Raw genomic sequence first — 16,826 nt, 5'->3', positions numbered from 1 at the left:
ACTATAACAGTATGATGCTTTTAGCTTTAGTTTCGGAAAGTTCAGTAAATAAGCCCGCAATGATCTCTCCTCAAATGATGTGATATAAATTCTAAGAGGATGCAAATTACAGTGCATATCTAATCAGAGTCCTTACTTCTAAAATGTAACAAAGTATTTTTCTTGTATTATGAAAAGTATACTATGAATAAGACTATGTTTGGTCTTATTCACAGAGTAGAGAAAGGGATTTAAACAAATATCTACACTTTAGGAAAATTCAGTTAATTCCTATAAAAAGTTTCCCATTTAGAAAAAGGTAAACCAAGACTTATAGAAAAAAATGATGTAAGTCTTTCGCAACCTAAAAAAAAAAAGCAAAACAAACACCAAACACTTCTCCTAAGGTACATTTCTCTAACATCTTAAAAGTAACCTTGTATGCAAACATATTTTCCCGGAGTTCTTATTAGGCAGCAACAAAGGAGATCACTTACCAACCACTGCACACTTATACGTCATCAGAGAAGCCAGAGCTTTAACTTCGTCTACACTCACATCGGTGCTGTAACGGATACCTGGTTGTTTAAAAAAAAAAAAAAAAAAAAGATGGGGTAAGAAAGAGGGGATGTATTTAGAACATCCTTCCAGCATGTTAAAAAAAATACAAGAACTTAAAAATGTCCACACTTTTTAAAGAACAATCAAAGTAGCTTATAATTAAAGAGTCAGTAACGGATGGAGTTCCCTGGTGTCCCAGTGGTTAAGACTTTGCCTTCCAATGCAAGAGGTACAGGTTTGATCCCTAGTCAGAGAACTAAGATCCTGTATGCCCCAACAGAATAAGCACTGGATCTGATGCAAGTATTCTGACATTTTAGAGAAAAAGATTTGCCCACAAAGGTCTGTATAGTCAAAGCTATGGTTTTTCCAGCAGTCATGTATGGATATGAGAGTTGGACCACAGAAAAGGCTGGGCACCAAAGAACTGATGCTTTCGAATTGTGGTGCTGGAGATGACTTAAGCCCCTTGGATAGCAAGGAGATCAAATCAATCAATCCTAAAGGAAATCAACCCTGAAAATTCATTGCAAGGATTGATGCTGAAGCTCCAATATTTTGGCCAACAATACAGAAAGCTGACCCATTGGAAAAGATCCTGATGCTGGGAAAGACTGAGGGCAGGAGGAGAAGGGGGCGACAGAGGATAAGATGGTTTGATGGCATCACTGACTCAATGGACATAAATTTGAGCTAATTCTGGGAGATAGTGGAGGACAGAGGAGCCTGGTGTGCTGCAGTCCATGGGGTCACAAAGAGTCAGACATGACTTAGCAACTGAATAACATATAGATATTCAAATGGATAGAATATAGAAAATACATGCACACCACATCTTTATCTGCTCATCGGTTGGACACTTCGAGTGCTTCCATATTTTGGCTATTACAAATAATGCTGCTCTAAACACTGAGGTGCGTGTATCTTTTTGAAATTAGTTATTTTCATTTTTTTCATATACATTCCCAGAAGTGGAACAGCTAAATCATATGATAGTTCTGTCTTTATTTTTCTTGAGGAAGCTCCAGTTTTCCAGAGATTGGCTGCACCAATTAACACTCCCACCAGCTCTACCGTGTTCCCTTTCCTCTGCTTCCTCACCAACATTTGCTATTTGTGGTCTTCTATTTTTAAATTAGATTGTCTTTTTAGTATGGAGTTGTAGGAGCTGTTTATACACTTTAGATGTTTAACCCAAATGTTTTCTCCCAGACAGTAGATAATGTCTTTTCACTTTGTTGCTGGTTTCCTTTGCCTTAGGAGACAGATCCAAAAAAAATATTGCTATGATTTATGTCAGAGTGTTCTGCCTTTGTTTTTCTCTAAAAGTTTTATGGTTTCCGATCTTACCTTTAGGTCTTTAAGTTTTGAGTTTATTTTTGTATCTTTTCCCAATTGTATAGTCTTGCCTCCTTTTTGGTAGATTAATTGAAGACTCTTGAGGGTCCGTTGGACTGCAAGATCCAACCAGTCCATTCTGAAGGAGATCAGCCCTGGGATTTCTTTGGAAGAAATGATGCTAAAGCTGAAGCTCCAGTACTTTGGACACCTCATGCGAAGAGTTGACTCATTGGAAAAGACTCTGATGCTGGGAGGGATTGGGGGCAGGAGGAGATGGCTGGATGGCATCACCGACTCGATGGACATGAGTTTGGGTGAACTCTGGGAGTTGGTGATGGATAGGGAGGCCTGGGGTGCTGCAATTCATGGGGTCGTAAAGAGTTGGACACGACTGAGCGACTGAACCGAACTGAACTGAATTGACTGTTAAGTGTGTGGGCTTATTTATGGGCTCTTTATTCTGTCCCATTGATCTATGTGTCTTTTTTGTGTCAGAAATACACTGTTTTGATTGCTGTAACTTTGTAGTATAGTCTGAAGTCAGGGAGCGTGATACCACCAGCTTTACTCTTTTTTCTCCAGACTGTTTTGGCTATACAAGATCTTCTGTGGTTCCATACAAATTTTAGGTTTATTTTTTTCTAGTTCTTTGAAAAACTGTTATGAGATTTTGATAGGGGTTACATTAAACCCATTGATTACTTTGGGTATTATGGACATTTTAATATTATGAATTCTTCCAGTCTATGAACACAGGATATTTTCCACTTCTTTTTATCTTCAATTTCCTTCACAAACATCTTAGATCTTTTATCTCCTTGGTTAAGCTAAAAAATTGCTTAAATACTAAAATGTGTTTATACAAATTAATGAATAGGAAGGACTGATGCTGAGGCTGAAACTCCAGTACCCTGGCCACCTCATGCGAAGAGCTGACTCATTGGAAAAGACTCTGATGCTGGGAGGGATTGGCGGCAGGAGGGGATGGCTGGATGGCATCACCGACTCGATGGACGTGAGTTTGGGTGAACGCTGGGAGTTGGTGATGGACAGGGAGGCCTGGCTGCTGAGATTCATGGGGTCGCAAAGAGTCGGACACGACTGAGCGCCGGAACTGAATGAATAGGCATTACTTAGGCACGTTCATGGGGCTTCCCTGGTGGCTCAGCAGTCGTCTGTCTGCAATGCAGGAGACCTGGGTTTGATCCCTGGCTTGGGAAGATACCCTGGAGGAGGGTATGACAACCCACTCTAGGACTCTTGCCTAGAGAACCGCATAGACAGAGGAGCCTGGCAGGCTGCACAGAGTTGGACGTCACTGAAATGACTAAGCAGCAGGCATATCATTTAGTGGAAACTAAGCTAGGCCAGGAATCTGGGTTGGGTGCAGTGCCCATCATTTTCTAACAAGTGAATCCCCACCCAAACAGCAACTGCAATGGATGTCTACACCTGCTCACCTGGTTGAGCAATGAGGTATAAGCAATGCTCTTAGGCTTCACGCCAGAATTGCTTGGGATAATGTGTATGAGCCAGCTGGAGCGGTGTCTGCATGTGGTCAACACTTCACTCTCAACTAGTTTCACTTCTATAATAAGTACTACAAAGTAGTGGCAAATAGCAAAGAAATGTACATTTCAAAAGTCTAAATGGATAGCACTTTAAGCAGTTCAGTGAACTTTGACTTGAACTTCTCAAGATAAATTCATATGGGTGGTAAAGTAGTGCACTATTAAGAACCAGCATTTTTCTTATTATATATAAAGCCCTTTTATCAGTGTGCTTTTAGAGTCTGTGCAGTTCAGTTCAGTCGCTCAGTTGTGTCTGACTCTTTGCGACTCCATGTATCGCAGCACGCCAGGCCTCCCTGTCCATCACTAACTCCTGGAGTTCACCCAGACTCAGGTCCATTGAGTCGGTAATGCCATCCAGCCATTTCATCCTCTGTCGTCCCCTTCTCCTCCTGCCCCCAGTCCCTCCCAGCATCAGGGTCTCTTCCAATGAGTCATCTCTTCGCAAGAGGTGGCCAAAGTCCTGGAGTTTCAGCCTCAGCATCAGTCCTTCCAATGAACACCCAGGGCTGATCTCCCTTAGGATGGACTGGTTGGATCTCCCTGAAGTCCAAGGGACTCTCAGGCGTCTTCTCCAACACCACAGTTCAAAAGCATCAATTCTTCGGTGCTCAGCTTTCTTCACAGTCAAACTCTCACATCCATACATGACCACTGGAAAAATCATAGCCTTGACTAGATGGACCTTTGTTGGCAAAGTAATATCTCTGCTTTTGAATATGCTATCTAGGTTGGTCACAACTTTTCTTCCAAGGAGTAAGTGTCTTTTAATTTCATGGCTGCAGTCACCATCTGTGGTGATTTTGGAGCCGCCCAAAAAAGAAAGTCTGACAGTGTTTCCCCATCTATTTGCCATGAAGTGATGGGACCAGATGCCATGATCTTCGTTTTCTGAATGTTGAGCTTTAAGCCAACTTTTTCACTCTCCTCTTTCACTTTCATCAACAGGCTTTTTAGTTCCTCTTCCCTTTCTGCCATCAGGGTGGTGTCATCTGCATATCTGAGGTTATTGATATTTCTCCCGGCAATCTTGATTCCAGCTTATGCTTCTTCCAGCCCAGCGTTTCTCATGATGTACTCTGCATATAAGTTAAATATATGAGTCTGTGCAAGTAGTCACTAAATTATATGAACTTCTTTTTTCTAAAAGATTTTTTTTTAATGTGAACTTTTTTTAATTGAATTTGTTATAATATTGTTTCTGTTGTGTGTTTTAGTTTTTTCACCAGGAGGCATGTGAGATCTTAGCTCCCCAATCAGGGATCAAACCAGCACCCCCTGCATTAGAAGGGGAAGTCTTAATTGCTGGACCACCAGGGAAGCCCCCCTTCCTTTCTTAAGTGGGGAAAAAGTTATACTTTCCCTTCCTAGTGCTTATAACTAGTGCCTTCAACGAAAAACAGCTTGAAATATTAACATTCAGAAATCATACAGAAATTTAAGTTCTAGACTTACATGCTCATTGGAAACCAGACCCTTCTTTCTACATGGTGTAAACAAAACGTCTATTTTATTGCAGAAGTCGTGGAATGATGAGTCAGAAACTGTGCATGTAAGAAAAAACATGTTTCCACTGGATGGCACCCAGGAATTCCTGTTTGTAAAGTGAAATTTTCTTTCCTAGCCACACCCATTTACAGAGTTCAACTCAAAGACACTGAAGAACAGTAGTTACATAAATTACCTCTCATTCCACAGGCATTTTCTGCAGGCTAGGAACCAATGACAACTTCCAGTGAATTGAGGCAAGGGATGACTACAACGAAAGTAGTGGAGTCAGGGGAATAAGCCTTGGAACAGATAAGGGTAGACACAGAGAGGAACCTAGAAACCAGTGCAGGGGTGCCTGGGCTAAAGAAGATACATGCTTTTATTTTAACTTTCTAATTAGTAATACATGAATGTTTTTAATTCTGGAAATCAGCAGATATACTAGTACAGAGTGACTCACACTATTAATCTGAGGGGGAAAAAAACAACCTCAACAAGTACTCCGTGCTAAACACTTGAGATAACAGGTTAACAAACTCCAGTAATACAGGAAATTACCTACACCCAAGGGATAGTTGGTTACTCTTCTTCCTTTGGGATTGCAAATCAAAGAAAATTATTAAAAATATACTGCCACCTGACAAATTCTTCATCATATTCTAACTGATGTTTAAGAATATGACTGCAAAGACGAATATTTCCACTAAATTTGTAAATTAAGTGGATTGGGAGATACTATATTAAGACAAAGTTACGCATAAAGCCAAATACCCACATGCATAAAAGAAAATCAGAAAAACTTAAAACATTTTAAACCAAAATGAAGCAAGAAGGACCTTATTTTCAGTATGAATATTCTCATTTTTTTATAGAACCAAGGCTTTCTTTCCCTCTTTTCTGTGGCAGAGAAGGCTAAAGGTAAGCAAGACCAACAGAGTGGATGGGGGACAGGGACAGAAACTAAAAGGAACAAATCTTATTAGAGAAATGGAGGAAAGTTCGTTAGAGTTTTTGGGTATCCTGAAGTCTCAGAGCCTATGCTGACATCAGCACTACTAGTGTTTGCGAAGAGAGCAACTGGGTCTTTGAACAACAGATGTAATAATGGAGGTAGATGCTTCCAATGGAAAGCCTAACTCCACCGCTGGGTGCACTAGAAAGGGAACTGGGTGATTATGGAGGTGTGGACCACAGGTCTAACGTTATAAGAAATGGGGTGTGGGGAAAGGAATAAATTAGAAGGTTGGGATTAACATATGCACACTATATAAAACAGATCGACAAGGACCTACTGTATAGGTAGGTCTACTGTACAGGAATCCTACTCAGTACTCTGTAATAACTTCTGTGGGAAAGAATCTGAAAATAGAAGTAAACATATGTATAACTCAATCACTATGCTGTACACCTGAAACTAACATTGCAAATCAACTATACTGCAATATAAAACAAAAATTAAAAAAAGAGAAAGAAAGGGGGTCTGAATTCAAGGACTATGGCTCACAGTAATCTGTGCTTTCAATTCACCAGAGTAGACTAAAGAAACACCACCCAGGACAATGTTTATTATTTATCAAACTTAGTAACATTGGAGGAAGGGTTGGTAATAGAACTTTGTAATCACTCCTTTGATTCTCCAGAGAAGTTAGCCTAATATATACTTATTTTGAGCTAACTAGTATCCAGATGCTTGAAAAGAACATCACTGAAATGCAGACATCTGCAAACCATACACAGCACGAAAGGTTTCTCAGCCTTTTAACTTAATTCTCAAAGATTTTCCTTACTACCTTCAAGAGCCTAAGATTGGTGTACAGTAAGTTTTTCTAGAAGGAAAAAAATCGAAAGCAAAAACTGGCTACGTTGCTATGGTGATAAAGAAAACACACCAGCTGATTACGCTAAAAAAGATGCAGTGAAAACCACTGCCGAGTAGCTTGAATTTTTCTTCCTTTTCCTAGCTGACTCAAAATCAAAACATACAAAAAGCTCTTAGCGACTGAGGAAGCTTTGTTTTTTTATGATGAATCATTAACTAAATAATACATTCATGTAAATTCAAATGGTTTTAAATGTCACTTGAACCTGGATCTTTTAATAGGGTTTGATTTATGGATTAGAAATTCGATTCCCATCTGTATTTTGTCTTTTCAGAAACTATACTCAATAACCAAGAGTTCTGTCACAAAAACAGAAACCTATAAAGGCAAAGAGGACTTACAACTCTTACTAATGTTCACGCACTACCACACTTGCCATTTACTCATTAGAACCTATTTTCTCAATAACATAATCCCCTAATTCGCAATGAAAGAACATAATTTAAAATGAGGAGAGAAGGCAAAGAACCAGTGAGAAACCAGTAGCTACCCACCAGCAAGTAATGGCCATATAAAATACTCAAAGTGTCACAAAAATTCCTTCAGCCTCAGGAAGGAGTATTTAGTTCAGGAGCTAAGGACTGCTTTTGAAAGTATCCATGTAAGAAGGCAGCGAACACTTCACAGTTTTAACCTATTATCAAAATTTTTATTTTAAGCACTTTGGAGAGATAAATCTAAGCCTTCTGGAAGTGAATGTCTAACAGATGCTGAAAAAATGGAATGGAAAGTGTATTTCTTTCCACTGACATTTCAAAATTATATAACATATATGCCTGTCTTCATCAAAATTCAAATATGGAAAAGCAGATGTCTCCTGATTACCGCTTATGACCTCATTCTTTAGGGGTGAATATTCTTAGCGACTTAAATGCATATGTACCCTTCCAAGTCATTTCCCTGCATTTATGTACATACATATCTATAGAACATATAACTCTGTTTTATGCTTAAGTATTTAACTTACTGCCCAACGGATGGAGGAAAGAATATGCACTAAGGGGGGGAGGGAAGATTCTGTTAATTTTCGTTTTACTGATTCCTTACTCTGATGATAATACTAAACTTAGTCACACCTTCATACCAAATAGGTCTTGGGAATGATGCTAGTAAGACTTGTGAATATACAGTAGGTAACATTTAGTAAAAGACAATTTGTTATAAAAAGGTTCAAAGAGGTAAAGGCTCACATTTTCAGATATCTAGTTTCATATCTATTATTTACAAGTCTAGGAGATATCTGAGAGGGATCTTAAGAGAGGAAGAGAATTATGGGGATATTGGAGGCAAGGTAGGGACAGGTGCCACAGAGACTATACTTTGCAAGGATAAAGCTGAGAAAAATACATGCCTGTGTTTTTTCCTAAGGACCATTTTACACCAGATTTCCTTTATTTTCAAAGTCCTATCCTCTATCCTCGTAACACTTCTTTCCCTAATACCAGTTTTTCTATCAGTGTCTCAGAGGAGAAAACTGAGTTATCTTTGACTCTCCATTCCATGCACCCTACCTGCAGGGGAATCCTGAAGCTATCAAGGAGCCAATAATTGGTTCATCAGAACAAAAGGTGCTCTTATTCACCCAGGAAATTCTAAGGGCTTTAGGAACTCTGTATAGGATGCTCCTGCCATCCCCCATAACTCTGGAAATTACAAGGATTTCAGGGGCTCTGTGTTAGCAACTAGAGTCGAAGGCCAAATAGTGAAACGATGGGCACGCTCAGAACCCCTATCACTCAGGAAATTACACGGGTTTTAAAAGTTCTGTATTAGTAATCAAATGAATATTTATGCTATAAAACCCTACTTTTCACTATTGACAAACACAGTCTGTCCTCACGGCCCCAACACACACAGTCCTGCCTCCTGCTAGGCCGATGGTCACCTCCTCTTTGACATCTCTTTATCTGAAATGACCTTTTCCCAATCTAAGTCCTATCCAGCTTTACCTACCTCTAGACAGTTTTTCTCTGGCATCTTCCCTGAACTCCTACTGCAGCAACATATTATTCAGAGTGCTTTCAACTGTGTCACTAGAATCCGCCTGCAATGCAGGAGACCAGGGTTCCATCCCTGGGTTGGGAAGATCCCTTGGAGAAGGGAATGGCTAACCACTCCAGAATTCTTGCCTGGAGAATTCCATGCACAGAGGAGCCTGGTGGACTACTGTCCATGGGGCTGCAGAGTCGGACACGACTGAACAGCTAACGCTTTTTAGGAAAGGAAAATCAGCCTTTATAATTTTCATTTGTGTCATCTTTCACATTTTCAACTAGGCAAGAAGCAATTCAGCAAAAGTAGAGGGTCTGAGAGACTTTAACCAGGAACAGTCAAGAGAAGTAATAGTGATTCACGATCAAGTTTGCTTAGTTTATAGAAGAGACACCCAGAAGAAAGCTATTTTAAAAATTATTGCACTGACTAGTAACAAATTTTGATTAACTCTTACATGATTCAATTTTTAACTTTTTACATGAATAAACCCAGACAGTAAAGACTCAGAAGGTGGGTGCCGGAATCATATGGCTAGAACCTGAACTGAAGCCTACTACTTACTGCCGTGAACCACCCCTCCAAAGAAGACATTCTTTCACCTTGGTAGCTGCATCGGAAATCTGGGTCAACAGTGCATTCATGAGGTGGTTTTGAGGAATCAAAGCAGTGATGTATGAAACGCTCTTAGCGAAATGAATGGTGTAAGACTCCACAAATGTTATCTAGCCCCTTGTTTTGCCAGCTGACCTTTGTGAAAGCAGACTCTCCCAGGTACAGTTGCCTTTTGAAAGGTACTCAGAAATATTCTGAGCAGCCCTCTCCCAGACTGTCTTCTTGCCCTTCAGAAAACCTTTTCTGCCTTTATTAGTAGTATTAACACTTCAGTTTTGATAGTGTGTAGTGCAATCTGCATTAATTTCTGCCTCTGGAAAGGCGAAAACATCGATTCATCTGGATAGCTAGGTCAGTTTTAGATAACAGTTGTGGTCTGAAGACTGTTCACGGTTATCTTGTAGGAAAGGACTGGGAATAGAGCTGCTTCATTTTATAACTTTCACAAATATTCACAAAAATTATTCACAATTATTCACAAATGTTCACAAATTATTAGAACATTTGTATTTTAACAGGGATTTGTAGGGTGGAGCAGTTATGGGCCCATTTATGAATCAACATGCTTCATTAAAGTGCTATTTAAAGGTTTTTCCCTTCATTATTTATAACAATCTAATTATTATGCAAAATAATCAGAAAAAAAAAGGTCTCATGTCAGAGACTATATAGCCTAGGAATTTTCAACATCCAGAAGTTGATATTTTAGGCTTTATTCCTCAGTTATCTTTAACATAACTGGAAAAGAAACAATTTTATTAAGCAATCTAAATTATCACCAACAGCACTAAAGCCAATTTCTTCCCACTATATAAGTTATAAAGTCTAAGTAATTCTCTACACTTAGCAATTTACATGTCAGTTTTGCTGGAGTTTGATACATACTATTGATGTTTGTCCTCAAATTTTTGATGCCCTAATTCCTGCAACGTGTCCTTTGCATAATGAGTAAGTAGTAAGTGTTTGTCTTTCTGCATATAGGGTTTTTACTGCCAAAGCAAACTAGCCAGAGGAATCCACACCAAGCGACAGGAAGACGGAAGGACAATCAGGTCTCTTGTATAGGTCTCCATTATCAGGGCTTTTCATTCCCTAGTATTTCTGGGGAAAGCATCTGGCCCCATGAAATAAAAAAGACTCTTATTATAACAGCAACACCAATTCATATTTAACTCAACAATATTAAAAAGAACAACAGGGCTACTACCACAGGGCTAAGGGCTAGAGGGTAGAAGACATATAAGCTACCTGTGCTCTAAATGACCTTTCAGGCCGAGTTAAATGTATAGATACAGACTCACTCTAAACATACTACACAGTGTGAACTTATTCAAACTTACCTATGTTTTGACCGTTGTCAATTCAGCCTAAGAGAAATAAATCTGAAACGTTTTTTTTTTTCATTGTAAGCAGAGGAAGTCTCATTTTGAAACAGTATCAGTACTTTCTACAGTTTTCCCCAAAGTACTACTATTTACCACAAAATCAGATCCCAAAGGCTGAAGGGGGCTTCAATACTGTATTAACTCCAACCCTTATAGGGCTTCCCTGCCCCACCCCCTACACTCAGCTGCCCAAAGACAACAACAAAGACCATCTGCCTCCTACTGTTTCTTTTTTGCATTTTGGTTCTTAAAAAGTCAGTCAATGGGTTAATATACACTTCTTTTGGGTGCCGACATTTGCAGCTGAATAAGACAATGTATCAGAATTACATCAGCTTTATTTAAATGGTAATTTTAGAAAGTTCTGAGAGGAAAAGTCAGTCACAGGAATTTGGACTCAACATTTTTAGCCTGAGGACTAAAAGGGAGTGGGGGATGGGAGGACTGGAGAGGAGAGAAAGCAAATTGACTCTTGCATCGATGAACTGCTCTCATCAATCTCTCTGCTTCTCTCCAATGAGTTAAATGATTTTTCTCCTAAAAAGGTACATTAATCTCAGGTAGAACCATAGCCAATAAAACACAGAGGGTTTATTCTGAGACAGTTAATAGGAATAATCACTGATAGTGTTTTCAGCACGTTTGAAAGAGTCTTCTCACAGCAAATTACACAAGATTAATCTTTGCTGAAAATATCTCAGGCCTCTCTTGAAACTTTCCGTCAGAGCATGAAGCACACTCTTTTGCAAATCCTTAACAGATGCAAACCTACTGGCTTCCTTTAAATATGGTATGTGGGAAAAGAGAAGCATAAAAACATTTGTATTATTAAATATTTACTTGGTACACATTAGCCACCCTCAGTTCTTAAGACTACCTGTTTCCCTTACAGAGATTATAAATTAGATTGTTGTTTTGTTTCAACCTTAAGAATTTTATGTTGGAAAACTCAGGTGTAAGGTTGCTCTTGAAGAAAGATTAGAAACCTGAGGATTGGAGAGAACGATGATGAATAGCAGACAAGGGTCCTCCCCAACTCAAACAAGCTGGTTGAGAAGGCAGTTGAGTGAAGATGGGGAGAGAAGCGTGCTTAGGAGGGTAAATTCACATGGCTAATCCAAAGCATTTAAAAAGTTTCAATCACCTAATACATGTTGTATTTCTAAAAATAGTTAATAACTTCCTTGTAGTATTTAATTAGAAGCGAAAAAGAAAAAGCCAGTGAAAATAAGTCCTTCTTGGAATATACATTCTCTGCAATAAGATGGGGATGATAAATGGGTAGGAAGATTCCAGAGTGTCATGAAAGCAAAGTATGGATGTCTATAGTACCTCTGTTTTGCAGATCATCTATTTAGTATCCTGTTCATTATCTTAAGCAATCTAAAATATGTTGAAGAGCCTTCATAGCTACATAATCCTTCCCAATCCGGCTCTCTCTGTATTCCTTAAGATAATATACTCATCAGTTTACACACGCTGATTTTCTTTTGTATTATCTTGCAATGTTTGCTACTACTTATTAGGTGCAATCCAGTTTCTGTTTATATGCTGGGATTTAGCAGTGCTTTCAGTAGCAAACCTTCTTGTAAACAGGATAAAAAGAACAGAGAATTGTATCTTAACATTCCAGTTACTAGGACCTAGTAGAAACAAGCGCTACAATAACAGTGCTTTCTATAGCTGATGCGATTTATTCATGTTTTGGTATTAAAAACTATGGCAAGATGAAGAGGACTAACAAACTAGGGCAAACTTCGGTTGCTTTCCTGAGTTTGTGGAGCTGTGACTCATCATAGGAGAGGACATGGCATAAAGAAACAGAATATAAAGAACTTCAAAGAAACGAACTCACATCCTGCAGGAAAACAAATATACTGGCTTAGCTGTGTATCTCTTAAGCAACTGGAAAATAAAGTCAACAAGGCACATAAACGTGATGGCCACTCTTCAGAAGCAACTACAATTTAATATTTGCTAACTTGGCCTCTTCTAACATCTTCGCTTCTCTAGGGAGCCGGAATATGAATTGCTGGTTTTGAGAACAAGGGAGTGGACAGAAAGAAGGCAGCCGATGTAGATGGACAGTGTGTTTTATATAGTATTGGGGCTGCAATGGGAAATCAGAGATCAAAGAAGTTCCAAAGTTGGTTTTAAAAGAGGAAATTGAGAGCTAGAGGATAATTAAGCTCTAAAGGTTAAGTCCTAGAAGTGGGTGGGGTCAATGCAAATTTAGCAAGAAGTAAAAGTAAATCATTAAGCAGTCTGAAGCAACCTTTGTTCCTGGGCTAAGAATGCCAGCAGAGCGCAAACTTTCCTCCTAGAGGGATTTCTAAAAATCATCCTTAGAAGTCAGCCAGTATTAACAGAACACTGGACCTGATTTACTGAGACAAAGGGTCCAGCCCAACATCCTTTGTGCTTATTAGGCAATCCCCAGCTGGATTCTACCTCCCCGAGTTCTTTATTCTACACATTTTTTTAGTAGAAAAAAGTGGTTTTGCCACTGTTAAGCACGATTAAAAATGCACTGTGCGATTTTAAGGAGTAAAAAAGAGAGGGGAGTCTTTTTTTTTTTTTGCTCAAAAAAAGCAATCTGACTGCAGAAGCCAAATCTACAGACACTCAAAAACTACTACAAACCTGGTGACTATCAAATTCTAGCCGATTCAACCCCTTTCTTCAAGTACTTTTCCCCCTCAAACTCAAATGTGGTGCTAGCCTGGACCAGTACACACCCCCACAGCTGCTCCATTCCATTGGCTGGCAGGCGGTCTTGCAGTCTACACCCTTCAGGTCTACCCTCGGTGTCTGTCTGATGTTACACTGCTCACGTATTACCATTTTGTGTGTGTGCGCAAAGCTGCCACAGTAGGAAAATAATTTAAAAGATCGACTATAATTAATAAATTCATTTAGTTAGTAAAACTGTAGATTTCGATTCATTTTGTTATGTTCCTGTATCATCTGTCACTACTGTGAAAGAGTGAACAAATCCGAGAACAATTATTTCATGCTTTGCATTCGCTTGAGTCATAGAAGATCACAAAATCTTGCAGAGGCAGACAGATGGGGCTGTCATTTCCTTTTCTACAAGTGCTCTTCGTCAAGACCCACACTGTTTGCCACAGTGCCTAGGATCAAAAGAGCAATGTAGTGTCTTCTGCATACAGCATCAAGCTCGCGGGGGGAGGACCAACTACGGGGTGGTGATGGAGCAGAAAATTCACTATCCATCGGAGCCTGACACGGCTGAGGCCGGGACTTGGGGGAACGGGGACAGCGTGGGAGGGCGACGGTACCAGCCCGGGCTGGGCTGAGCGGTGAACCCCCGAGGCTGCAGGCCAGGCGGGGCGGGGCAGGACACAACGGGCTCACCTCCCTTGCAGGGCGTGCGGTGCTGGCTGTGCTGGGCCCGGTAGCCCTCGATGACTTCCCAGGAGCCGTCGTCGCGCCGGATGGGGAAGGACAGGCTCAGCACATGGTTGCAGGGCTTGATGATCCGCAGGATGCCACGCACCCGGTTCCGCTTCTGCTCCTCGGTCTCCCGGGTCTTGAGGTCCTCCACCAGCTTGTCCTCCACGATGCTGGCACCGCGGTCAAAGAAGCCCTCCACCATCTTGAAGAAGTTGGGGTCGTCCTCGCGGTCGGCCGCCGCCTCGCTGTAGTGTCGCCGAGCGGGGGGCACGGGCCCTGGCTGCGGGGCGGCGACGGCTGCGGCAGCCTGCCCGCGGGCCCGGCCCAGCAGCACGGCCGAGTCGGCAGCCACGGAGCCCAGGGCGGCGGGCCCGACGCGGGACAGCAGCAGCGCTTCACCCAGGCACCGGTACATGGCGGCGGGACGGAGGCCACGGAGGAGAGGCGCGCTCACAGGCCCGGAGACGGACGGAGGCAGGAAGGGCCCGGCGCGGGCTGCCCTTTTAAGCCACAGCTTCCTGCCTTCCTGGCTATGCCCTCCCCTCCGGCGCTAGCCGCCTAACGGGGAGGACGGACTCTGGGAGCCACGGGCCAATGTCGCCTGTGAATGGCGGGGCGGGGGGCGCGCACCGCCCAGGGAGCCGGGCCTCCGCCTCCGCCGCGGCCTCGCCCGGCCTCCCCGGCGGCGGCGTGAGCCGGCGGGGACGCTCGGGGGCGCGCAGTCGCGGTCGGGCCGGACGCGCATGCTCGCAGGGCGGGGGGCGGGGCGAGGGCTCCCGCACGCGGCTGGGATCTGCGGGGAAGAGCTGCAGCCGCAGGTCTGTGCGCAGCCCGGGCCTCGCCCGGGGAGGGGTGTTGACTGCGTGGGGGGGGGGGGGGGGGGGGCCCTCCGTGGAAGAGGCCTGCCCGCCTCGTGGGGGCGCTAAGAGTCTGGTCCCAAGCCCGCGGGCGGCCTGGCGGTGGGCCCAGGGTGGGTGAGTCATGGGTGTCCCTCCTTTCCGCCCGCGCGCTCTCGGGCGGGGCGGCCATCCTGTCACCCCTGCGCCTGTCTTCGGGTGGCAGGGAGAAGCACCGTTTGGAGGTCGGGCTAAGAGCTGGTCTTTATCCGCTGGGGCTGAGACGCACTTTGGTCTTTGGAGTTGGAGTTTTGAAGTGTCTGTCTTGCAAGAAATGGAAAGGAGAAGGCTTGGGAGCTAGGGACTCCCTTGTCTATTGGCTTTCACCGCTTTAAGTTTTAAATTTTGTCCCATTCAACCACTGCGTGAGGTTGAGATAGTTATGTGAATCATTGTTGTTGTATCTTTCTGAAATTTACTGAGTGTTTCCGCATTTCAGAGATATGTTCTCGAAATAGTTAAAAAACAACACTATAGAACTGCAATAATACTCCAGGATATTCTTTCTCAGGAGTAAATGTACTAATAGTCCAGAATAGAATTTGTAAAGGTTAAAAGACATCAGGGTTTAATTATGTACTTACACAAACTTGATGAGAAATGCTAGTTAATAGACTTCTATGGGTACAGTTAGATGCTTGTAAAAGTCTGATGACTCAGTTTTTAAGACAAGCTATCAAAGGCCACATTACCAACTTAAGTGGTTCCAGTGTAGGTTGGTGATTTTAAAATAGTACCTTTTTGACCTGCAAAACGACTTTATTCATCTGTTAATTAGCATATGGAAGAGAATGTTTCAATTCTTACAATTTTCTGTGAAGTATAAGGTGACAACCTAGATCAATTAAATTACTTTCATCTATTCAGTGTACTGTCAAAAAAAAAAAGGTGGAGCTTATGTTTTATCTTATTTGCTAGACAGTTAATAGTCATTTATATTTGTATTGTGTTTTCAGTGGTAACTGTTCTCTGGACTGAATCCTGAATTTGTCTGGTTGGTCAAAGGATTAAGGTATCAAGTTTCCTTTTCACTGGTTAGTGTTACTGTATATTGCAAAAACAACAACAACCAAAAACCTTAAAAAGTATCAGAATAAAATGATTAGAAGCAGTAAACATGGAAATTCAGATTAAATTCTTAGGTATGGTTTGAAGAAAGTGTTTTAAAAGCTTAGTTTTATTGCACTTCTCTATCTCCTTCTTGATAACGACAGCCTTCAGAAAAATAAATGTTTAACTTTTCTTCTTCCAAGTTTTGTTCACCTGAATTCAAGAAGTTATTAATAGAGAGGCAATGGAAGGAGTGAGGAAATTTAACTGAGTGTGCTATGTGTCGATGTCTTATGAAATATCTCTAAAAGAACCTCCTAAAGTAGATTTTTAAATTTTTAGAATCTTTGTTATGTTTTTAAATTATGTACAAGTTGCAAAACAAATTCAAACGGTAAAGATAGATTTTTTTAAAAAAGAGTGAAATCACACTACTCCTCTCCTCACCTTCCCGTTTAGTAAGTAGGTGGAATGCTTCTTTTCATACTGAAGTAGGTATTATAATTTTTGATTTTAACAGGAGGCTGAACTGAGGCTTGCAGAGACCAAGTAAATAGTTGATCACCTAGATGATAAATAGCAGACTAAAATTCAAACTGTATATCTGACTCCAAGTTCTGCCATTTCTAGGATTCCAAGAAATATTTC

At 41.4% G+C, this 16,826-nt stretch overlaps 1 protein-coding gene across 1 annotated transcript in view; it reads right to left on the bottom strand.

Moving 5' to 3' along the window:
• The window catches only part of GLUD1 (glutamate dehydrogenase 1), a 39,062-nt gene extending 24,160 nt beyond the window's left edge, over positions 1–14,902 (bottom strand). The window contains exons 1-2 of the mRNA XM_052639515.1: positions 14,194–14,902; positions 477–557 (exon numbers count right to left, since the gene is read on the bottom strand). Coding sequence (XP_052495475.1) covers positions 477–557; positions 14,194–14,647 — 535 coding nt within the window. The 5' untranslated portion in view covers positions 14,648–14,902. The remainder of the gene's footprint in view (positions 1–476; positions 558–14,193) is intronic.
• Positions 14,903–16,826: the final 1,924 nt, after the last annotated feature.

This window comes from Budorcas taxicolor, chromosome 5 (genome assembly GCF_023091745.1).
Source record: "Budorcas taxicolor isolate Tak-1 chromosome 5, Takin1.1, whole genome shotgun sequence".
NCBI lineage: Eukaryota > Metazoa > Chordata > Mammalia > Artiodactyla > Bovidae > Budorcas > Budorcas taxicolor.
The sequence above is the reverse complement of the archived record's forward strand: the minus strand, read 5'-3'. Positions and strand labels throughout refer to the sequence as shown.